Source organism: Pezoporus flaviventris, unplaced genomic scaffold (genome assembly GCF_033815535.1).
Source record: "Pezoporus flaviventris isolate CSIRO_AGI_PZ_B2104156 unplaced genomic scaffold, CSIRO_AGI_Pfla_v1 ptg000006l, whole genome shotgun sequence".
NCBI classification, from domain to species: Eukaryota; Metazoa; Chordata; class Aves; order Psittaciformes; family Psittacidae; genus Pezoporus; species Pezoporus flaviventris.
The window spans coordinates 17,062,458-17,088,408 of NW_026892554.1; the positions used below are offsets into that span (position 1 = coordinate 17,062,458).

The following is a 25,951-nucleotide window of genomic DNA, read 5'->3' on the forward strand; positions in this document are numbered from 1 at the left end:
ATGTCCTTTCTGAACAGTTGATTAAAAAAGTCTCACAATTACCTCTGAGGAGCAGATCAGCCTTTGAAACAAGGCGACAAACCAGGCAATTCCTGAGGGAAAACAGCTGACACTTGCAGTTCTGTATTTCCAAAGAGGCAAAAACTGGGAAAGGAGGCAATTATTCAGTCTTATGATAATTATTTAACGTTTATATTACAGTTGTATCCAAAGCCTCTGTGCTCGGGAGCGTGTGGAACGCACAAGAACCTGAGGAGAGTCCTGCACCAAGATGGCTGCTCTCCTCAGCCCTCACACCTGAGGCACCAAACCCAACACCCGCAGCTCGGGAGAAAGCTTTGCTCTTTGCGCCTTTTTGCTCACATTTGACTGTGACTTTCGTACAGGAGTAGGAGATAACGTTACAGAAAGACAACAAATGCGCATTCTACGGGGTGAGCTCACCTCACGGCCGCCACAACTAAAGACTGCAATACCTGACGCCGCCCGGGGGAACAGGAGCCCCGAGAGCCCGGCATGGCTGCAGGAGCACGGGGAGGGACGGCACCCGCTCAGCGGCTACTCGTAGCGCTGTGCACGGCCACAAGGCACCTCAGTGCGGGCTGACTGGAGCGGCCGCAGCCGCCCAGCGCCTTCCGGAAGGCACGGCCGCCGCCCCGCCACAGGCGGCGAGTCCAGCCCTGGCCCCGCACCGACCCTCAGCTGCGAGGCGGCGGCAAAGCCTTCTTGAGCGCAGCAACGCCCCTCGCTGCCACCTCCTCACTTCCCGGCCCGGTCTGACACAGCCAGGCTGCAGGCCCCAGCGCCGCGGCTTGCGAAGGAAGCACTTCGGTTTCAGAGGGCTGCTTCAAGTGTCTGGGAGGGATTCAAAACTCTTCTCCCCTCGCACACAGACAGAGAAAGGTGGGCTCAGGTTTTAGTGAGAAAAAAAAATGAATCAAGAGAATGGTCTTGCTTCTGCTCTGAACTGAATCATTAAATGGGGGAAGGGCTTTGAGGCTTCACCCACAAGTAGTGAACACTGGGAGGAAAAAAAACAACACATAAAATGAACGGTGAAGGCGAAATACACATCAATTCACACGGTTTTCAAATTAAATGTGTGAAAGACACCTGTATTATTAAAGTCAAACTCCAGTTTTATTTATGTTTTATTAGAAACATCGCACAGAGCGGCAGAGTCTTTCACAAGCGCTTGTAACCTCGTTTATCTGTGGAAGGTTAGCTTGGCTGCACGCTGTTAGGACCCTTGGCAGAGCCAAGCAGAGCACTGCGGCTGGGGGAAGCGCTCATAGCACCGGCAAGCATACTACAGCAGGGGTTGGTGCAGATACAAATGCAAGTCACAGTTAGCTAGGCAAGTCATTGTCTTTACGATTACAGTAAAATGAAGATCAAAAAAAAGGCATGTCTCTGGAACTGGGAATCTTCCATCACAGTTTTCAGTCCTCTCCACCACACAGGTTCAGCAGTGCCCTCTGATAATCTCCTTTTGTGTCTTGCTGTAAAGCAGCAGAAGAAAGAGTACAAAATACAGATGAGGAAATGGTCACAAAGTATGAAAGTATATGCATTGTATTCCAAGCCTTTGGGACAGACCAGTTTTGCAGTGGAAGCTGTATCAGGCTGGAGGAGACTATCTAGATTGAGTTTGATTTATGTGTGAATTAAAATTGTTCATCATTCTTGCAATCCGAATGCAAGGCCAAGAAGGGAGAGAAATTTTGGTATGAAAAAAGTAACACAACACAGGAAAGCTGAAGGACTTGAGTCTGCTCCTTCTCACTCACAATTACAAAAATCATACATCAAGTTCACGATTCTGAAAATCTGTTTATAATCTAAAATTGACATCTTCAGGAAAAGATTCTGGCTTATGATTTTGACTCAATTTGTGAAGTTGAATATACAGGGATTCATGTGAGGGTGGGGAAAGGACTAGTTTTTAAAGAGATGGACAAAATCTTTACCTATGCCCCAAGTTAATAAAACTTAGCTCTTATAGCTCCTGCCCTATTACAGAAATGAACAAAAATCACTCCAGCTAAAAAGCCTACTCCTTGGGCATTGAAATGAAAGAAAGGGAGCAGCAATTTGGATGCTCTATTTTCATTCAGCAATCACAGAGCAATTCTGGTTTTGATTTTCTTTGGGTCTGAAGGTAGGACAGGTGAACAGAATTTTCCTTCCTCACACGTAGGCACAAAGCCTATCCTGTCTGGTGGCTGGACAGGAGTTGTACCAGCTGTAGACTGGATAGCATGGATAACAACTTAATGCTCTCACTACAGCCTCTACAACACCTCCCATGAATTCTAACGGTACAATGAATCCAGTGAGGACTGCTGCAAAGGTCCATACAACTGATATAAAACAAAAGCTGAAAAAACTTACCTGGATGAAATAATAGAGAGATTTTCCGTATTTCCTCTTGAATTCACTCTTAATTTTCAGCATGTCAACCTCACAGCGGGAGACCATAATCCTGATCAGAACCTTGTCACGGGTTCCCTTGCCCTACAAGCAGACAATCATTTAGAGATGTAATAGCTGAAATGCACGAAAGGCCACTGTACGTAGGGGTAAGACAACTACAGACAACTGAGTTGTAGCATAAAAGATGCAATGACTTAAATTTTCTAAGGTCACCATTCTGAAACAGGAATTGAAGCATGAGCATACCTTTCTCATTAGCAGTGTTTGACCAACTTCCAGTCACAAATCTAGTTACTTAAGACTGTAAGCAGCAGTTCTGGTTCACCAGGACATCCTCCTGGTATTGCCCAATGCCCGCCACCAGGCATTTTCTCTTTCCACCCTTTTCTTGAGAAAATGTTTTGAGGCAAATATAGAGTCTTATTTGGGCACTTCAGTAAACAGCTTTCTCAGCTATCAGTTCTTGGTTACCTGCAAAAGATGTGTACCTTTGCTAATTACAATCAAATGATCTAATATAGGGCATTATTATGAGATCCCTTCCTATACTTCCCTATACCATGTGCATATGAATAGATAGTCTAAGCTTGTAACTGTTAATGCTTTTGAACAAATCCAACTCATTGTTAATTTATTCACATGCCAGTCAGATCATATGAATAGAAGTGCCCAAGGAATCAAAATTCAATGAAACAATGTAAGAAAAATAAGATTAGTAGAAAGAAAGAACAGTCCTCCCTACCTTCATGGAATCATACAGTCTGTCTGCAAAGTACAGCTGCTTGTTCTGAATGCACTGGACTGAAGAGGGAGATAAGAATAGTTAAATATCCTGCCCATACACAGAGTAGCAGAATCTTGGAGCCATTTTGAAAGACATAAGTACTCAAAATAAGTTTTTCAGCAAAAGCTTCTCCAGCAGGGAACGTAAAGATATTGTTTTTACCTGAGCTGTTACTTATAAGTTGTTTGGCCAAGCTTGTCATAGAGCCACAAATGCTTACAATCTGAGAAAGTATTTCTCTTCATGACTAGTATCATTTCAGAATGCTTAGCTCTCCTCCACACACACAATTCATTCTTCCATTTCTATAAGCCACCTCTTTTCTGAAAACACTCCCTGTATGCTAATCCATAAGAAGGCTCCCTTTCAAGGCTGAGCTCTGTTTATTCTCCATTTGCATTACAGAGCTCTCAGTTCACCCTTAGTCTGAACTGGAATTTTCCTCTTAAACTGGTGACATCCTAGTCATCATCTCATGCCACAGTACCAGCCTTATACTCTGCCTCCCCATTTCAAACAATTCAGTGTCAAATCAGTCAATAAAATAATAGCCTCTAGCATTCTTCACCACCCATCTTCTCTCTCTCTCTCTCTCTCTCTCACACACACACACACACACACACACACACACACACACACAATTCTCTCTCCAGCCTCTGTCTGTATTGAATACTTGATGCGCCAGCCACAGTTTCAACCTTTTAATTTGTTTGGGGAAACATTACACGTCCGTATCAGACAAAAATGGAACTAACAACAGATCAGAAGACACAGGTATTTGTATTTTCATCTGGAAAGCTAGATTTGTATTTTGCAGAGTGCAAAAATACACTACTTCTGAATACCTGTAATGTCCTAAAATATACTAGTGGATCCAATAATGTCAGCATGTCCAGTTTATTTCTCATCCAACAACACGGAGGAAGCTGGGCCCTATCCTTATCACAATACACACACTGCAAAAGCACTGAAAAGATCCTATCTAAAGCTAGTCTTTACGTCAGGGTAACTCACCAAGATTAAGGAAGGCATTCTCCAAGTCTCCCTTAACCTCCTTCTTGATGCTCTCCAACATATCATATGGGCTGTAGCTCTTGTACCTCTCAAACACTATGACAAGAAAGAAAACAGGTGAAATCAACACCAGACAAAGAACTGGTATAAGTAACCACCCAAATCAAAACCAGAGACAGCATTGTAGAGACGTGATTAAAAACTATCTGTCCAAGTCCTTCTGAGACCTTTATCTGAAGTACAGCCTCAAGTTTGGCAGCTGACAGTTAAGTTCCCGTGCTATAGCCTGTTTTCCTTGAACACCTCCATAATATGGTACAACACCATCTTAATCCTGTACTAGTATTTTTGAAACAGCAAAATGTTGTTGTTTCAAAACAACATTTAGGCCCTGAATAGTCTTCAAATGGCTTTTCCATGGGCTTCTTTGTCCTGGTTTCAGCAGTAGCAGTCATTTTTCTCCTTCTTGGTAGCTGGTGCAGTGCAGTGTTTTGACTTTTGGCTTGGGAACAGAGCTGATAACAATGATGTTTTGGTTTGGCCAAGGACTTTGTGAGCCTCATGCTCTGCCAGGGAGGAGGGGAAGCCAGGAGGAAGCAGAGACAGGACACCTGACCCAAGCTAGCCCAAGAGGTATTCCATACCACAGCACGTCATGCCCAGGATGTAACCGAGAGTTAGCTGGAAGGACTGGGAGACTGCAGGGTTGGAGGAGGTATCGGTTGGTGCTTGGGCGGGCGGGGGGGGGGGGGGGAGTGAGTTATTGGTTGGCTGGTGGTGAGGTGTTGTATTCTCTTCCCTTGTTATTTCCCTTATCATTATTATCATTGGTGGTAGCAGTGGTGATTTGTGTTATACCTTAGTTACTAAACTTCTTATCTCAAGCCGGGGGAGTTGCATAACCACGACATTCTTATACAGCAATATCAGAGCTGCTTTTGAGAGTCTTCACTGACAGATTTAAAAACACGATACAGTGAAGCTACCCTAGGCCACAGGAACAAGCTAAAGGACTTCCCAAGGTCTCCTGAAACCATGTTTTCTAGATCTGTCACATTTTTGTTCTCAGTGTTCATGACATATAATTGAGCATTGTTACACCTGTGTAAATAAGAGCTCTACACAAACTGCGACATTAACACTTCCACAGAAATGTGTTTTGAAAAAAAATTAACAGCTTGGACATGAATTAAGGCTTATGAGATCTACTGTGTTTTAGGTGTGCTCCTCACACTCATTTCAACCTTATCTAGGACAAAATATAACTTTCTTTTATAGAGAAAAAAAATAATCTCTCCCTTGAACAGTACCTTTCTGCAGGTGGGGGACACTTCTTTCAGTCATAATGTTGATCCACTTGGGCACATCAGTTCCCTTTCTCTTCACACCAGCATCATAGAGCTCCTGTGGTTAGAATGAAAAGCAAATTATGGATATCAGGAGTTCCACAACAAGCCACTGCAAATTTATACAATTCCCTATTGGAAACAAGCACTATTAGAACTGTTTCAGTGGGAGAAACACAAAAGGACATACGGTTGAGTAGATCACCAGGATAAGATCAATGGATTTGATCTGAAACTAAGACTAATGACTTTGCATTTACCTCTGTCTACGGAGCTTTACTCTGTATTTAGATCTGTTTACCTCAGCAGTACTGCTCTTGACAGATACAGATGTAATAAAAAACATCTGCAGCCACTACGTTCAATGATACGTCTCTCAATCTTACACAATTACTTGGTTGCAATCTGTCCTCACAGTGTATACGTTTCTTTTGTTAAGGCTCTCTCTCAACATGCTCAATATGCCTATACAGCAAGTGTCTGTATAGGTACTAGCAAGTCAGTAGCCTGTGAAAACTGGTAACTGAAGGTGTCAGGGTTGCAAGTGGCTGATATCTTGATAGCATACAAACATTACTGTGCAAGACAATCTGAAAAACACACAACTACTTTTATAAATGCTTCTCACTCCCACACTGTTTTTACTTTCAGTGTCCTCAAAAGCTACATAGTAACTTTAGAAATTGAATGGTCATTACCAGCACTTACCCTAGCATCCTGGTCAATCAGTTCATAATCAATGACAGAGTTATCTTCACACCTCTTGCCCTTCAGACAAGGATAGCAGTATTTAGAAGAGGTTTAATAGGCAGTAAGCAGTTTGCTATGTACACATTCTTTTCTGTTTGATTTTTTGAATCTGAATTTGCTAAATGAGTAACAGTATGCTCCATCCCATTATGCTGCTGCTATGAATGCCACAATACTTTGTCCTTCAACGTCTGAATATTTTTTCCCCAAAAAACAGTGAATACACAAGGAAATCGGAAAGTTAATCAAATCCAATTGTTCTGCTGGCAGCCATCAGTCGGCTACCATTAGGAAAAGTGGAAAAATATGAAGAGACCTACCTTAGCCAGGGCAACCATTAGCTTGCGGAAGTCACCAGATGTGTCTGATATAATGTCCTTTTCCAGTTCTGTCTTGTACACTAGAAAGTAAACAAACAAAATGAAAACAAATGGTGTCCTACAAACACTTCTTTACTGTATTTTATGCACATAAACAGCTACAATCTAAGTCACATGTGGAAGACAATGCAAAGGCATGCCTGCATAGCACAAAACCAACACTGCTGAAAGTTCCCATGCCATTGAAGTCATTGAAGGATAACAGGAAAGCCTGAGACTATTAAGAAGAAGGGGATATTATTTTAAGCCCAATATCCTGTTAGATCATTCTTAGAGACCAGTCAACATTTGCTTGTTTGATAAATAAATGTCAAACTCCTGAATTTATGACTGGACAACTGCAATTACAAGTTTTATGCAAAAGACAAAAGCTGTTACAACAAACCAAAGGAATGCTGTGTGAGACTCTGGTCTGGTGTCTAAACATTTTAATTGCTTTCCAAGTGATCATACTCTGTATTGCTACAAAATCACATTTTCTTTTTCAACAGCAACCTTATTTATAGCAGCAACATTCTCTTTGCTGCTACATATTTTTTTCTAATACCAGCCATTAAGATTGCATTGGCTTGGCTTGTCCTTTTTGACTCAGCCAGCACCTCCATAACTGCTTGACAATTATGAAGCATTAGCAAGCAGCGATCTTCTACATTTCCATCTATTTCTGGTGAAGCTCAGCTCTGAAGCCCAGGGAAATAAACAGGCAGTGGACATCTGCACTACTGAATGGTGGTAAACTCAACCAGAATGACCAATACAAAAATATAAGGAATATTAAATGAAAAATCATATATCTACTTGTAACCAATTAAGAATTATAGCCTCAATCAGATAACATGCTTTAGAAAAGTTGAAAAACAGAATATATGCTTTTATGAAGTTTTATTTCATGCCTTTTCTGGCAGGTCTACCAAATAAACTTACAAGCATGCTTCAGTATAGGTTTCAAATTCAAGTTCCTATTACGTTATTCAGCCTAGAATCCATAAATCTAAATCCATTAATTCTGTTGCTATGCACAAAATGCATGTAGCTTGCAAAAAACTCCTTTAGACACAACTTGTTAGCAGTAAACGTTTGCTATCAAGCAACAAGATAAAACTAAATAAAACACACAGATATCCAGGACCTCAGTAGAAAATTGTCTCTTATGTCCAACTGCCAGAGAACCAGAGATGTTGTGTGATTCTAATAATCACATTCACATCGAGAGAAACTTATCCGAGTAACTTAGTGAGATAACATAGTCCACTGAACCTTTCAAAGTAAACTTACTTTCCCTGTACACTCTGATAATTTCACTAAGTTCCTGATTTGTTCTTGAGCAGATGATTTCGATGAGTGTGTCTTCATCAGTTCCCAGGCCCTGCAACACATACATGATTCAGTTAAGTGCTAGAAATGAATAGGAGTACTTGAATGGTTAAAAGTATTTTACAGACATCTCTTTTCTCCGAGCCTAACAGTTTCACAACCACTCAGGGATATTTTTTGCTAACTGCACACGAGAAACCCCAGATGGAACATTTGTAGCTGCCAAATACTTTGAAAATACTTTGAAATCCTGTAGGTATTCTCTCTGGGCAATGTGCATTTGTTGTGTCTGTAACACTCAGTGTCTTCCCCACCAGAGTAACTGGCTGAGATCTACTTAGCACAGCCCAAGTGTGATTTCTTCCTGTGCTCTCAGTGGAAAGAAAACAAATCCTATTACTAACATGCAAAGGGCAGCAACCAACTTGTTCTTCCCTGCTTTTCTTTCCCACCTTGGTTCACACAATTCCTCCATAATAAATGGAAAGCCAGCGATGACATCATCATTAGCCATGGCCTTGTCTCCAAATCAGCAAAGATTTAAGCATGTTCTGAATTTCTAGCTAATAAATATCCCCTCTTGAATTGTCCCTATTTTCCACGTATTGCACAATGCAAAAACACAGATGAAACAGCATTACGACTAGCTATATTAAGAAATAAAAATACATTCAGTATGATACTCAGATTTTATGTTTTCTTGAACAAATGGAACAATTTGAGAAGTATTTCAAAGCCACTTTTGTGATCAATGTCAATGAAGAATCAGTACTTTGAACTAAGCTGCATTACTACTGTTTGAAAAGCAATACAGGTGTTACAAAATGAATGTACAAATATTGGCGTGGTTTGCTTGGGACTCCAAAAGGAGTCTGCTGAATAACATCTTGGGAAAACTTCCAATGCTGCAGTCCTTCACATGCAGAAAATGGAGACAATTATGTGAAAAAACATCATCTTGGAAAGTATCTGGAATATTTTTAAAGATTTTCCAAATACTAAAGTATTTCATAAGAAACATAATTAACTCCTCAATATCAACCTTCCTTTATCCAACTCTGATTCCCATGTCATAGCTTATGTTGCTGTATGTATCAAGTATCTATGGTCATCCCAAATAGAACGCGTCAGATGTAAGACATTAAAACAACAAAAAATCCCCAAACCAAGAGACAGCAAATGACAGCTATCCTCTACTTAAACCACAAGAGGGCAGCATCTGATTACTCAAAGAAGATATTTGGCCCAGAATTGAAGAGTTACCAGCTCCATACTGGGCTAAATTTTTGGATTTGGGGATTTAAGTTTTGTTGGGGTGTTGTTTTTTGTTTTGCTTTCTTTTGGGGGGTGGATTTCATTGCTTACTTGTTTTTTTTTCTTAGTCTGGAGAAATCAATTCATTGTTTTTTTGTGGTGGTCTGGATTTCAGGCATATTTTAATAGTTGGGTTTTAATTATTAAAAACAAAACAAAACAAACCCCAAAACTAAACTAAAAAAAAAACAAAACCAAAACTGATCAAGAACATTCAGAATTTAACTGATGACTGTCAATCCAAATACCCAAACTTTAGTTTGCCAAGACAGGCAAATGCCCTGGCACGTGCACCTCTCAAAGCTGTCTTTCGGTGGCCTGCAGAGTAGACATTTCTAAACTCAACACAATCTCTTTCACACTTGCCTGTGGTTGTAGGAGACTGAAGACACTAAATAATGGATATGTTAGAAAACTGGTCTTGGCTATGAAGTCCCTACTCATTCTCGAATTAACACATACTTAAATTTCGAAGCTCATTTACCTTCATGGAAGCTTTCAATTCAGAGGCATCATACTGAGCTGGTGTCTTCAGCAAGCCCAAGATCACTGCCTCCAAATGACCTGACAGAGCAGACTTGAGCGCTGCAGAAAGTTCCTGTAAAAAAGGGAGGGATGGTGGAAGAAAAACTTTAAAGCTCACTTCAGATCTCCAGAGAATTCAGCCTGCAGTGCTTGAAGTCTCCAAGCCTGCAACACTGTTTCTTACCCAACTGACAAGGAAAAAGAACATAAAGAGCTTTTCTTTTGTGAAAGCCTAAGAAAGAAATTAGGGCAAAGGAATTTTTTCTCATCCTTTGTAAAAAAGACAAAATCCACTGGTGGCTGACAAAGTACTGGGAAGCATGGTGCAGACACAGCAGAACAGCTCCACTCCAGTCCTGAAGCACTGACACTTTGTTGGAGCTAACAACCACAAGACTGATCCCATCCGATTCCCTGTGGTCAGTGTTCCTCCACCACACTCCCATAGTTTTCCCAGTAGCACTGTATCATTTGTGTTTTTCCGATTATCCCAGCCCTTTACTAGCTGAGACATCGGAAAACTGACCACACAGTTATTCCACTGTATAGGCCCAGTTCCCAAGCAGCTGAAGAGAAAATACTGCCCATAAGCACAGAAAAATTATCCCCGTCTTCAAGGAAGCTACCAGAAGAGCGTAGTCAAAGTCTCTACTGGTAATTGCCAGTCAATCCTAGAGAGTGAAATGAGCAGGTATGTTCACTTCACAGGATGCCTGCAGATTTGTAGCAAATGAAGTCAGAGGCATGCCCTCTTTTATGGGTTTCAGATGCAACTTCAATACAGCTAATTATCAGCTTCGTTGTGGTGTAGTTACAAAGCTGAAACCCCTGGGATCAAGTCTGGGGTTCACAGCCATGAATTTATTCCCTAAACTGAATTTAAATCTATAGAAGGGAATTGCTACATTTCAATGTGTGAACTTGATGGGCAGGTGAAAAGGAGGTACAGAAACTGACCTCAGAGAAGTTGGTACCAGGGTGGCAAGGAGCCAAGGCACTTAGTTCCCTTTCCAGTCATCTATTTTAATCCAGAACACTAATTAACATATGCTAATACTGTGTGCACCTACTGTATGGATTGATCAGGATAATAAATGGGGGTTTGGGGCATCTAGTTGTTTTAGTCTAAGAAACATTTTAATACAATAACTCAGCTTTGGAGACATCATTTATTTGTGTGAAAACAGGTTCTTCAGTCACCAGCTGAAACACCAAAGACCCTATGCCTCTAATAAATTTCAGGACAATGCCATGAATTCCAAATAGCTGAGAGAAGTTCTTGCAGCCCCAGTATTCACTGGTAGCTCCATTAAGGCTAGTGATGGGGAACAACTGCATAGATAAAATCCCCTTCCTCAAGACGGTTTCCATTAGACACAGCTCAGCTCAAAGCAATGAACACAGAGGTAGATCTGTGACTTTTAAGAACTGTAATGATCCACTATGAAATCCTGCAAGGCACAAACCGAGCAGCCCTGTACAATACAGCACATCACCAAAGAAACCTGCACAACCTGCTGCCAAAGAAAACCATGCAGTTATACCTACATGTCTTCTCATATCTCACTTCCTCCTGTCCTGCTGTTCACTTGTTTTTCACTAGGTGGTTTCCACTGCAAATTCCATTGTTTCTACAGACTGTTTTATTCTTTGGCACTTGATAAACTATAAATTCAGTTTGCTCTTGGGTTGCAGCAAGGAAAAAGGTGAGACAGAAACAGATGATGAAAAGCTGCAGATTTTGTTGACTGTGCATTTGTGTGGTCATGCAAAACCTTTAGCAAAGCTTTAAGTGATACATGTCACTACCAGGGAACACTCCTGTGCACAACATACCCAGTGATCGCAGGCTGTGACCACCGGGTGCAGACATGTGCACACATGCATGTGTCCAACCTGTGCATGCTTCTGCATGTGCCTCTATCAGCAGCGCATAAAAGTTGGTGACATTCCCAAATTTAACTCTAGATTTACATTTGGGTTCAGATGAGCACTCTGGGCTGCTATTGGAGGACTATCATTTGGGGTCTGGAAAACCTGAAACAGATACATTCATCACAATCCTAACTCTACATGAATTTCCTCTTTTTCATGGGCACAAAACTTCAATTATAGTAAGTTTCTCAATGCTTCAGAAGTCAAGAGAACAGCTCTTGCCTTCCAGATAGCAAGAGACTCATTCAGAACTCTACATGTTTTACAGATTTCTCTCCATCTCTCTCAGTACCCAAGGTATTTATGACAGGAGAGTACCTATCGATGCTTCAACTCACTTTGTTCCACATCTGCAGTTTGTAGTACAGCTAACTGCAATTTTTCCTTATTTAAGCTAGCTCTGTGAATAGAAACAGAATACTTCCTTATGCTGAGTTGTCTTAACAGCAACAAAGCAGTCAAACAGGAAATTCTATCCCCTAAGTCATCCCCCTTTCAAGTTTTCCTTCAAACTGAGGCATTTCATATCAATGGCTTTTTGCTGCTGTTACATATTTCACTAGGGAATCCTGTGGCTGGCTATGTCACCCATCCTGACTTCTGGTGGTGGTATTTCAGTCAGACTTCAGTCTCAGTTGTGCACACTCAATAAATCTGGAAGTCCAACCAGTCCTAAACTGTGGCAGCATGGACAAAGTAAACGATCCCTTAATTTCAGCAAAAAGAAATATACCAAATAATACTCATCTCCAGTTTGCACCTAGTTAACGGTGAAACATGCAGGCCCTGAAAAAAACCTAGCTGCCACAAGATGAATATGGAACACTTGGTATTTCTTCATATTTTGTTACCTTTTTGGTTCTCCTCTGATAGGCAAAAGCAATATCCTGCCTTTGCTCATTGCTGCGGTTTGTCAGGATGTTGATGATGGTAACCTCATCCACACCTACAAAGACATATGACAGAGTTAGAGAAGATGTCACTTTACCCTGCTCTTTATAGTAGTATGTTCTCTGAAACCCTCTTCATGTTTTTTTCACAAAGCAATATTGTACTTGATAGCCTCATGCCCTTAGCTCATGCTGAAGCAGACCTAAATCACTGCTCTGCATTCACATTCTTCTGGCCTGCAGAAGTCAAAAGGCCCCATATGTCTTAGTTACAAATTTGGGGTTGAAAACAGGCTGACTGCACATTTTGGCCATAACCTACTCCTGCACATTTTAAAGTGTTTCCATTTTATAAAAGAAAATGAATTCCCCAGGCCAGAAACAGACACACACACACACACACACACACCCTGGGCCTTTCAGCCACTGCAGAGCCACAGCATAAGCCAGTGTCTTGAGCTTTTTAAGAAATTCTGAATTTAAACCATTCTTGGTATTCAAAAAAGACAAATTACATTTTCAAGTTTTACCACAATTGTGAAAAGATAGAAGACCGCAAATGACTGTGTCCAAGTTTCTTATTCATATGCTTTGTGTGTACTTGCACTTCACACTTGGGAATCACCCTGCATGGACAGGATGCTGACTCACATCTGCTGAGCTGGGGTGGAGCAGGAGAGCAGCTTATACAGTCTTTGCTGTTCACTAAAATCTCTGGAAGTTTCAGGGCAGCAAAACAAAAGTTCATTTCTAAATTGATTCTGGCTGGACAGATTTTATCAGTGCCTTTCTATCAATGGGCAAAGAGAAATTCGATGTTGTGGCTCTCCTTTTTTTTTTTTTTTATTTTTATTTTTAAATACAGGAAAATTCTAAAAGAGTCAACCTGCTGCTCTGGTAAGATCATAGTTCTATGGCTCAGTCAGCAAAAGAAGAGGAAATGAACATGGCCAAAGCGATCAATTAGAGTTGCCACTTGTTTTGGTTTAAAGACACTGTACTTGAATCTCCATGGGCCTAAACAACAGCACCAGCATTGTTCTGAACAAAGCATCTGATAATGGACAGTCACTTTGCTTTCAAGGTGGGAGCAGAGCTAACATACTTTCATTTTGCAAGAGCTGGCATGCATTCATTCAGCTGATTTATTAGAAGTCTCTTCTCTTACACTTCGTCTTCAAAGACAAAATACCAAAAGCTATTTCTGTCCTAACAGCATCTAGGTACTCCAGACATCAATAATCTACATGTGTGTATGAAATGGAATTGTAGCTCACCTCAAATTATTAGTGGGAGATGTATGCAATTAGCCCTTGTGAGACCTCAATGCCATTGTGCATCTGGTGCCAACACAGTCCTAGGACTATCTGACTGAGCTCATGATCTGCAGTGTCTTATTTTCCTTGGATAAGCCCCAGATCCCAGTGGAGTCAAAGGGAAAAAATTAGACAAAAATGGTTTCAGCTGTGTTTTGCTCAGTGAGATTTCACCAAACCCAACCCATGTTGCAATGAGATATTTCTTTACTGATACTATTAATACTCTGAATATGTGGCTGATGCAGTTTGGGGGGTTTCAGGCACTATCCTCTGCTAGCAGCATGCCACCAGATTTCCTCTGAACTTTCACTTCATAACATTAAAAACTCTGTTAAAAGGTACAGGTATCATGTTGGATACACTACATAAACAATAAAATCAATCTTTACACCTTGTCACTGTTTTACCAATTTCTGGGTATAATCAATTTATTATAGACATATTTCTAAGCAATTTCTTACAACAAACCTGTGTTTGAACTCTGCCAGTCATGGAGTAAAATAGTACACCATGAGACCTCAATAAAAGGCTGCAGTTTAAGTTGCAAGTAACAAACTATTCATAACCTAGTCTGACAACAGAATTATTTAACAAATTATTTGAGCCACACAAAGTCTCAATGCTAGGGAATAACTCTGAGACAGAAAAGAGACACTTCAGCAGTCTTCTTTCCTACAAAGAATTAAAAGGAAACCTAACATATGCTCTGTTAGTACTCTTCTAGTTAATTTCTTCTATTTAGGCTGCTATACTTGAGCTAATCTATACACAGGGCACAATGAAGCATTATACAGAAATAAAGCAGCCTCTTATCCTATACAGCAGAAAGCCAACATTTACAAAGGACACACTAAGGCACTAGATGAAGTCACCACGGAACCACTAAATAGCATAAAAATGAAACAGGCATAGCAATGACATTTATTACAAAAGGAACAAACCAGAACTGCAATGAGTTACCTGCATTAGGCAGACTCTAGTTTGAACTACTGCTAACTACAAACTTGTTTTGTACCATCTAGAGCCACTTTTGCACATGTGTGTGAACAGCCTGTCTAGACTGTTGGATATACATATATACCCCCTGCATTTAACTCAACTCCACACAAAGCCCAACTGGCTGGGCAATGTATTTGTGCAGTATAGTTTCTGCAAACAGATCTAAGTCCCAGTAAACACATCACAGTATTTCCCACAGATCCCACAGTATATAACAGATGTCTGACCTCTGAGGAATCAATCTGCAGAATGTGAATGAATATTAGACTATTTAGATATTACATAGAGCAGAAGAGTCAGACACTATACTCCAGATCTTTGCCTCGAAACAAATACGCAGCTGTTGTTTAGCCAGTAAAAAGTTTCACCCATTTCATATGCCATCACCAAAACAGAGATTCAGGACTCTGCCTCAGGGAGTTTGCATTACCAAGAAACAACTGGAGAATTCATTAGATGCTAACTTTTCAAAACCCACATGTACTTTAGAGAGTTCATATTTTAATAGATTTTCTGTATTACCAGATCAAAATATCCTGTAACGAAGCATTTGAATTCCAAGGAAACAGCACCTGGAAGAAGGATTCTAACACTGATTCTTTATTTCCCCCAGGAATACTTCCTTTGAGAAGGTCTTTATGGTACGGACTCAGTATTAAAACCATAAAGAGATTCTCCCTTCTAAAACCACCTTTCCAAAAAAGCTCCCATAGAACGAGCTAATAGAGAGAAGCTCAATCCCACAGACAGGCAGGTCCATTAAAAGGTTTCCCTATTATTTGTTCGGAGAGTTGGGAATCATCTAACAAAATGTTTCCATGTCTCTTAAAATCAAACTCAGCAAACTCTTGTCTTTGCTGGAAGAAAGGAAAAACCCAACATGACCTTGGCTTTCCTGACTGGAAAAGCAATTCTACTGCCTATGATACTGCAACTTCCTTTTGCATTAATTAACTTGAGTGTTCAAATGTGTAAGTTTGTACCTGCCCTGAAAGTCTGAAGGTCTATTTGACACATTTGGATTTGTCCTGTAATCAGAGCTGTAAAAGATTATTAAGCCTAGACAAAACTCGACATACATACAAAGCATCTTCTGCCAAACATGATGACATTTACTTCTCTCTTGCAAGAGGATTTTTGACAATAAAAGCAAATCATATGATGATTCAAAATCAGAACTGAACCTATGGTGATGAGCAGACAAGGGATTTCTCCAGTTAAATTAAGAAATCTTGTGAAAGGAAGAGTTCGGGAGGGGCAACGTTTCACATTTCATAGCAAGTCAAACATGTGCTTTGTTGGCACCGATGGAAGACTGCATTTCTTCCTTATGAGAAACCATTTGGCTGTTAAATTTCTCCCTCTCCTGACATGTAGGCAAAAGACTTGGCAGTTCCAGCTACACCCAGCCTTGCTTCTCTGGCCTGAAGGAAGTCTGGGAAGCACGGCACACCTTTCGTTTGTTCCAGAGCAGGACTAGGACAGAGGATCACTGCCCTGGGAATACCACCAAGGAATTACTCCAGAGTTGTAGTTCATACTTCAGGTACTCCTAATTGTTTCAGTATTCCAGGTTTTAATGTGCAGCTGCATCTCTGCCCTGCTCCCCTATGGCTTCCTACCAGTCAGTGGAAGTGATGGATCCTGGCACTGATATAAAGGGATGGAAGCCTACCTGAGAGCCTGGTTCAGAGAAGCAGAGGGCTCTCACATTGCCCTGCTTCTGAAATACTGCAAAATCATTTCAGAAACTAGATACCATTGTTTCTAGGTCTTTCTCAGACCCAAATTAATACAAGATACGTAAGTATTTAGTTCAAAAACTGGGAGAAAAATGTTCAAACCACCCCTATGCAGCTGTCTGGAGAGCTGAAAGGAAGAAAAAATGCCAAATCCAATAATCCAGTAGAAATCCATTATTCAGAACTTGGTCCCAAATCTGCCACAGAAGCTGACACTTCATTCTCAGTGGCAGAGAAGTAGCAGAATTTGAAGTACTGATGGATCAAGAGAAGAAAGCAGACATTTTCATCAGTGATAAGCTCAACAACTCCTGGCTATAAACTTCAAAAGTATGCTTAAAGCATGTGTTTACAGAGCTCAAAATCTAACTCAGTCAAGATTTCATCTGTGAGGTCTGAAAGATCCAACACCTCCTAAAATAGGTATCCTCCAGTAAGAATATTGAAATGTTGCTCGGGAGACATTGCACCTTTTTCTTTTCTAATTTAATTTTCCCCCTCCCCGAGCCAGTATTCTACCTTACAAGCAGAATCAAAGCCACAGCCTACATTCCTCACCTTTGGTCTTGATGGCTGTTTCCAAGGCTGCAGCATCCCGGTCAGCATCAAAATTTGAGTGGGCCTTAACTGTGGCATAGGCACTTGGTGGGAGAGAATGCTGGAAGAAGAAGAACCACCTCAAAGTTAAATCATGTAACCCTCTCCTCACTGCAGGTAATGAAACATGTGCCTCTTGGTTAACTGCTATTTAGACACATATTTAAGTTCAAGAACTACCACTGGGTTACATCAAAATGGAACTCTTCCAGGATCCACTGAACTCTGTTCTGCTGATGTGTATTGCTCTGAAATACACTCACAGCCATGCTTACAACAAAGAAAATATACATCTATTTTATGTATATAACCCTAACACATTCCAAGTTTATTCACTAAACCTCAAGCTTCTAAGAGTTTTCTGGCTGGATCTAAAGGAAATGGACTACAGTAAGCTAACTGAAAGACTGTTTAAGTGTTTCAGATTTGAAGCCAACACTTTACTTTGGATTATAGGGTAGAATTTAAATATAGTAGAGGGAGATGGAAAATTAGCAATGAGTAAGTCAGAATTTACTGGAGACCTAACCTCTGGCAGGAAGGCATAGTGACCAACACTGAAATTGCCAGAGCTGTTTCATAAGTGCACTAACAGTTAAGCTTTCCTGTTAGAGATCCCTGGAAACTTTTGTTTCAGTCCTTAACTCCAACACAAAGTCAGGTTCATGAAAGACCTAAGCTATCTTAATATCCCTGGAGGATCTTTTTCCATGCAAACTGCTACAAAGAGGAAAAATTTTAACTAAAAAAATTCCATGTTTTTTTAACTATGTTTGACTCTATGCTACTGAGGTCTCACTGTCCCGAACAGATTCCTCCAACAGCAACCACTGTCTCCTCTTGAGACAGTGTGTGTTATGCTGTGGAGAGGAGAAGTCAAAAAAGCACCAATAAACTGAATCATTCCTTCTTTTGCCTCTTACCATGGGCTCAATCTAGAAAAATGGTCCCAGTTTGGCCCTCAGCCATACCACAAAACACAGCCTTTCCTGTTAGCAGATCAAATTGCTAGCAGCAACAGGAACTGGAGATGTGCAGTGTCACCTAGGAGAAATCTGTGTGCCTGGAAGACTACTAAACTGAAGCCCATTAGTAGACACAATCATGTGGCACATTATCTAATTAACTAGCACTCTCAATTAGCTGAAGCAAGTCACCTGGTGAGCTAAGCAGAGTTGGGTACCTCTCCTCCCACCCATCCAAAGCTCCATGTATTTTCCGAGTCATCTGGACAGAGTGTTTTACTGTGAGATGATCCTGCACTCTTGATAAAACACACAGCATATTTGCAATTTGAGAGCCAGCTTTTCCTCTGTCCTGTGGCAGAGGAAACGCACAGTACTGGTACCATGTTTTCAGACGAGAGTTTTTCCAACTGATTTTCCAGTTTCATCTTGAAACAAATCAATCACGACATCATTGATGCACAACACAAGAATTCCTTATTGCACAAGATGGGGCTTAGGTTCAGCTGCAACCATTCTGTAAATGTGTGGTTGAAGTACTGCGTTTAACAACACTGAACCTGCTGAATCATTGCTTGGGGGAACTGAGCATATCCTTTATGCAGCATAGCTACTACGTGATTCTGGCTTCCACCTTAGGATCTACAGAACAAACCAGCCCCCTGATATTTCTTACACTGTATGGCAGGATTTCTGATGACAATGCAGCAGTATTCCAATTTGACTTGTGCAACTACTCAGAAGCACCATGGAAGAAAAATTTCTGCCCTTGAGAACAGATACCTCAAATAATATTCCAGTAATTCTCCATTGAAACAAACATGGCCAAGAAATCTGACGGGCTGACTGCTTTTGCAGTACAAAATCAGCTTTGCTACTTACCTACAGTGCATTAGCCACTTCTTTGCAAGAGCTCTTGCACAAACATCATATGGCATAATTTGTTTCGCAACAAGTTCAAAAATAGGAAAAAAGTTTGCTCGTACTGACCTCAGATCTGGAGTTCCTGGCTATAGAATTTAAAAGTACGGCAGGTTTATAAGCAACATGATGAAATAACGCGTGGATAGGATTCACTTCCTCTTCAATGACAATCACAGGATAACAAATTCATGATACGATATCCTGACACTACACTGGGAATCCCACCACCTAATGTTGCAACAGAAGAAACCAGTGTAGCTTTCTGGTATTTCAATAAAAATATGAAGCAAGTTCTGATGTGGTGGAAAACACACCATCAAAACCAAGAATCTTCACACTTTTCAAAATTGAGACAAGTAGTTTGAGAAAATAAGTTTTTTTCAAGAAGCAGTTTAGTTTTGGTGGCAACTGTAAGACACCAAACATTTTCATTCTATTAAGTACTGTTCTCCATTCCCCCATTTTCATGGGGAGGGGAGACAGGGCGGACAAGGGATGAAAACTCAAAAGATGTCAGCAAACCCAAACACATTTCCATCTCATCATCCTTAACTCACTTATTCCTTTGGAAGAAGGAGAGACCATCGATTTGAACTAGCCATTCAGTCTGTCCTGTGATTTCTCTCATACAGCCCAGCACAGGAACACTGCTCATGCTGCTGGCCAGTTTGAAGACCTGTAATTTGCTAGTCACCTCAAATAATTGTCCTATGGTTTATGGCTGCTTTGTGGCTGAAAACTGATCACTGCTGACTAGGTTCTGGGTTAATGCCAGTTTATGCAGAAGAGGTGTGTGGAATCTTGTAAATTGTATGGCTCAGTACATCTGTTGGTAGAGAGTCTTGCAAAAGAAACAAGATGTGCCGGTTAGGTAAACCAAACTCTTCTTGCTTAGATAGTAATACTTACATCTCCTTCAAGGCTGAGCTTGCTTAAAATTTCATGGACAGTAGACATCTTGAAAGAATGCTGGAGAAAAAAGAAATAAAACAAATAGACTTGTAAATGTATTTATAACTCCATCAACGTGTTACACAGTCCTGAAAGGCTGCAGCACTGAAAGTGACACTCTCCAACGAACCTGCTAATCCCAAGCAAGGAAGCAGATTTAAGAGTTTCCAAGCCACGCCACCAGTAATAAATTCAACAGTGAGAGGTCTTAATTCCATTGTACAATAAAAAGTTACCTTTAAGCCTTAAAAATGCATTTCTTCTGCATTTTAAATACTTAAACTTAGGAAGTGGAGAATCTCTACCTTAGAAACAAAATCAACCAAGCTTAAAACTCACCACCAGGAAAACTGCAGAAACATTATATCCTGGTCAACTTCAAAGCCAAAATGCAGCAAAAAGTAGTAGCATTTAAATCAGATGCTTGATTCTTCAAGTACTCATAGAATACAATGGAACTGTTTATATTAATGCAGACACTGTATAAAGTCATAATGCTGTTTAATCCTGGACACAGGCAACAAATGCCTCTAATAGCATATGGTTTTGTAGTGGCTCCCCATCACAAGACAAGCTACAAACACCAGTTAGTAAGAAGGCTGTCAGATACTAGGTAACAAGGACTCTCTTAAAATGATAGCTCCAAAAGTAAGAGCCACTGAGGCAAGATAATCAACATCACCCATTATCAATAATCCAGGCTGGACAGGGCTTTGAGCAACCTGGTCTAGTGGAAGGTGTCCCTACCTATGGCAGGGGGTTGGAACTGGACCTTTAGGTCCTTTCCAATCCAAACCATTCTGTGATTATTGATCCATTGCTAGAACCTGCATAACAACATCTTGCTAACATATAGAATGAAAAATAGGGAAAACCCCAACCCTGAGACAGACTATACGCACTGCAGAAATGAACACTGATGGAATATGCTTATGTTACAAGGCACTGCCTTTTTTCAGCTCTGGTTTCTGGCCAGGGAAGTTTGGCAGAGCTGTGTTACTCCTTTATTGGAAGGCTCTCTTAACTAAGTAGGATTTTTTTCCAAATGTTGTAAGCCAGAGGCAATATTTAAGAGGCCTGATACATTCCCAAAATTCTACTCTCAAATTCCTCTACTGAAAGGGCAGACATTGACACTTACATTCCCTTCTAGTCACTCATGTTCGTACCTGGAGCAAGTATTATTTTGCCTGTTGGAAGTTAACCCTTGTTTCTCAGGAACTCCATGATCAAGCTGTGGAGAGCATTATCCAAAAATGAAGTGTTGGCTTGATGAGAGGTAGGAAAGAAAAGACAGCAACACCTCAAGGCCACTGACATTGCACCGATTGCAACTGAGCCTGGAACCAAAACTGCACTGGTTTCACTGCTGTCACTGTTTCCCCAAGTCCAGCTCCCACACTCTGCGAGCCAACCCCCAGCAACTGCGCAGCCAGGCCTGGGCATGGCCTTGCAACTGGTTGTCACGATTCTTCTTTTATTCTCCATCAGCCTCTGTTCTGCTGGTGCTGGGCCTCTCCCAGGCAAGCAGTACAAGCCACTGAGGCACATTTCCCAGGCAAACCAAACTCCTCTCTACCCCATGATTAGTCTGAAACCAACAGCTCAGAGAGCCAGCACAAAATTTGAAGCAGTTTCTTAATCATGGGGATCTGGTTAAAACTATAGAACAAGTGTTTATTTTTTGTTTTCGCTCCCATAAACGTACTGTACCTGTAGACAGAAAGCAGAGAAATCCTTACTTTTAGCAGGTATAGCAAGTGTTATGAGAATAACATGCAGAAACACAATTAGATGGCTTTTGTAGTCTAACTGCTGTAATCACACCTTTCCTCACTTAGGATACAGAAAGAAAACCTTTCATCTTCTGAAGCAACCTGGGCATATGTAACAGAAGTAACTTTACTTCAAGGGAAAAGTAAGATCCCAGGGAATCAGAAAAATAAGAATGAAATTAATTCATGCATCAATTTATTTGAGATTAATTTTTTGAGCAAAAATCCAGCCCAGCCCTTTAAAGACTGGCTACAGAATTGTAACAGGCTGCCATCTGCTACTGGCACTATTAACCATGCTGGTTAGAAGGGGATGATGTATTACTGAGTCATGAAATCCTTAATGTTTACTCTTAATAAAATGAAGTACTTAACAATGAAACCTTTGTACTCTGACAGCATTACAACCAGTACAAAGATGAGCAACTCAAGTCCTGTAGTCTTGCTTGTCGGAAAGATCTGAAAAACACCAGTGAAAACTGAAGCAAAGCAACTGCAGCATAATCTTTCACAAAACAACCATGGATCAGCTTTTTGCAACACTCCTGCTTCTAAATCAATTAAAACCAACACTGGATCAGGCTTGGTGGAACAAAAAACTTGAACAGAGTCCATGAACAGAACTATCACACCCTCACTTGAGCTGGAACTGGGAGGTTCATATCATCAGCACACAACAAGGCTTATAGCAACCAACCAGCCATCAGCAGCAAGCTGGCAAAAGTAAAATAATGAGAGGTTTTGCAAGAAGCTTTGCAGAGAAAGATCTTTCCTGGGAGAACAAATCCATCTCTTGTCACACCCTGCTTTGTAAGGCATTCATGTCTGAGAACAGACTCTCGCTGTTCTCTGAGGGACTGATTTTATCTGATGTAGTTTTGACAAGTTCTGGGAAGGTCTGAACATGCAAACAGGAAATACTTGCACTAACTTGTTCTTCCATAAACTGGAAAAGGAATCAATCTCTACCTTCCAGGTGTAAACTAATACTTCAATACCCTAAGGCAAGTTTCTACAAGCAGTTTTCCTCCTAAATCCACATGACGTAAACCATAATGCTGCTCTACTAAAAGAAACAGCATCTGTTTTGAACTTGACCCCCACAGTAATTAATTACCGATTTGTAAACCTGTTGTTACACTGGGCCTAGTCTATATTCAGTACCTTATATCCATAACTGTTTGGTGACAAAAGCGTGTGTTTAAAACCAGTCCCATATCTCAGCTCCCAGAGGCAGCTCCCACACATTAAAGCAGAAAACACCCATGTGAGCCATCCAAAAAGTGTCAGGTATGCACAAGCAATAACAGTGCTCAATAAGCAGAGTTAGCATTTTAAGCAGCACTTATTATATGTTCATAGACAGAGATTGAACAATGGGTGTTCCCAGACATCTGAGCCAAGGAAACGGCATCCCCGGAATGAGAGAATGGAAACTCTTTCACTTGGAGGCTGTTTATGTCAGGTCTCCAAAAACTAGGGCATGGTCCAACAGAGGAAAGGAGGGAGAGTGAGGAAGATGTGCAGTATCTGCTGTACATGGAATAATGACTCAAAATCATGCACTTACATACAGTGCTAACCAACTGCACATACCATATCTCCCCAGATCACCTGGGACAAGGTTCAGCAGAACACTGAAAGCCACCATTTGGAGAAAACATCAATTCTAAAGGAAAGGATTTCAACCCCCTTTGTACCACAAAGACACTTTAACTGTTCTCTTCCAGACTCTGCTAATAGCCTGGGATGTTCCGTTCCAGGAAGATGTTACACACATACAAAATGAAGGACTTTTATTTCTCCTTATTCAAGTTATTCTCACTTCTGGGACTTTACAGGACAACCACTTTATCAAGGCAAACTATTTGATACATGAGCTAACGGAAACTATACTCACAACGGCTACTTATGACAAGTAGCTCCACCAACAGAAGGCAAGCACATCTACAGATGGATCACTCAAGGCACAGAGGTTCCAAAAGATCCCTTCACTCTTGACCTGTATGTTGGATTCTGCGCATCTCTGAATGGATATGGTGTTTGAATGCGAACATAAGAACAACTAGCATCAATCAGAATTAAAGCTGACATCTGTAAGAACACCACCCACTTCTGCATGACTATCTGAAATCATTTTACTTTTCTTCCAGCTGAAGTACACGGCCACATTCCTTTGCCCTGTCTCCCCTTGCTCAAGGAGGGGGAAGTGGTGTCCAGGCTGACTCACAAGGCAGCGGCAAGATCTCAGCAATCCTGCTCACAGACGCGGCAGGGTGGGATCAGCCGCGCCCTGCCAAGCCCGGCTCTGAGAGCGAGGAACCGCACAGGGCTCCCTGACACGCCGCGGGTGCGATCGAAGGCCAGACTCGGGATCACTGCCTACCCGGAACATCTGCCTGCCCAAGGGCTTCTCTTGTGCCCGTGCCAGCGGCTGGACCATTGCCAGCGGCCGCACCCGGGGAGGAGGGCAGGGGCCGTAGTCCCAGCCCGAGCCCGACACACGGGGTCCGCAGCCGGGCGAACCCTGCTTTCACCGCCCGGCGCGGAACAGCCGCGTCGCTTCGAGGCTCCGGGCTGAAAAGTGAACGTACGCCACCATCGCTAACCCAGCTGAGCCTCCGTGCGCCTCCGCCCGAGGAGAAGAGTATGTGGGGCAGTTTGACCGACTTTGGGAGCGGTTCCTCTTCCCCTGAGCGCTGCCGCCACACCCAGAGGTGCTGCGGGCGCATGAAACTTCCCGAGGGCAGCCCCGCCCTTAGAGGCCCCCGTTCCGACGTGAAGCCGAGCACAGAGCAGTAACTAACGGGCGCGCAGCGCCGGAGGACGAGAAGGAAGAGAAGAAGAGCGCGGGTCGCGGGAGGGCAGCGGCCGCACCCAGCCACCGCCCCGCGCCCGCTCCGCTCCCGCCGCCCGCCCGCAGCCCCGGCCCGGCCCCGCGGGGCTGCTGCTGCCTCCCCCCGCTCCGCTCCGTTCCGCGCTGCGGGGACGTCGGGCTCACCTGGCCGGGGTGAGCAGCGCGGCTCTAGCGACGGCTCCGGCGGCGGCTGCGGCCCGCAGCGGCCCGGGCGGGGTTTTAAAGGGCCGGGCGGGTCCTGCCCGCCCCGGCGCCCCTCCGCCAGCCCCGCGTCTCGGCGCTGACTCACCGGGCCGCGCCCGCCTCCCGCAGCAGGGACGGGGTGGGCGAGGGCCGGGCAGGAACAGCCGCGTCAGCTGCACCGTGCCCTGCAGCGCCCCGGTCCCGACAGCCCCGGGGGGGCACCAGTAGCAGGGCCCTGGGGTGCGGGGATCGGATCTGCCGTCACTCCCCAGCCCCTGCACAGCCGCCCGGACCCCACTGAGCTGGGCATTCGCTGCCACCCGTCAGAACGGCACCCTCTCGCCCCTAGGCTCTGGCGCAGCGAGCCGAGTTCCCTGCGGCTATGGCTAAGACCGCTTCGCACCGACAGTACTTAACAGTCAGGGCTCAGAGCGCAGTATGCGTCTGAGCTGTAAGAAGTCATTCAGTCTTTTCTGAGTGACCAGCAGAAAAGGACCTGGGGGTGCTGACTGATGGCTGCTGAATATAAACCCAGCTTGTGCCCAGGTAGCCAAGAAGGCCAACAGCATCCTAGCCTGTATCAGTAATAGCGTGGCCCGCAGGACTGGGGCAATGATCATCCCCCTGTACTAGGCACTGATGAAGCCGCACCTCAAAACCTGTGTTCAGTCCTGGGCCCCTCACTACAAGAGACATTGAGGTGCTGGAGCAGGTCCAGAAAAGGGCAACAGAGCCAGTGAAGGGCTTGGAACAAGTGAGGGGACAAGAGGAAACTGCCTCAAGCTGTGACAGGGAAGGTTTAGGCTGGATATTAGGAACAAATTCTTCCCCAAAAGGGTGGTCAGGCATTAGAACAGGCTTCCCAGGGCAGTGGTGGAATCACTGTCCCTGGAAGTGTTCAGAAACCGTGTAGATGGAGGCCCTCGATGACATGGTTTAGTGGTGGACTTG

General features: G+C 42.6%; 1 protein-coding gene across 1 annotated transcript; it reads right to left on the minus strand.

The window, feature by feature from the left end:
- Positions 1-1,118: 1,118 nt before the first annotated feature.
- ANXA2 (annexin A2) lies at positions 1,119-25,088 on the minus strand. The gene is made up of 13 exons (XM_061447156.1): positions 24,962-25,088; positions 20,144-20,203; positions 17,307-17,406; positions 12,650-12,744; positions 9,823-9,936; positions 7,986-8,076; positions 6,651-6,730; positions 6,289-6,348; positions 5,545-5,638; positions 4,235-4,330; positions 3,179-3,237; positions 2,395-2,517; positions 1,119-1,502 (listed from the first exon to the last, which is right to left on the minus strand). Exons 2-13 carry the CDS (start codon positions 20,189-20,191, stop codon positions 1,443-1,445), a joined length of 1,020 nt encoding a protein of 339 aa, XP_061303140.1. The 5' UTR covers positions 20,192-20,203; positions 24,962-25,088; the 3' UTR covers positions 1,119-1,442.
- Between the last annotated feature and the right edge of the window lie 863 nt (positions 25,089-25,951).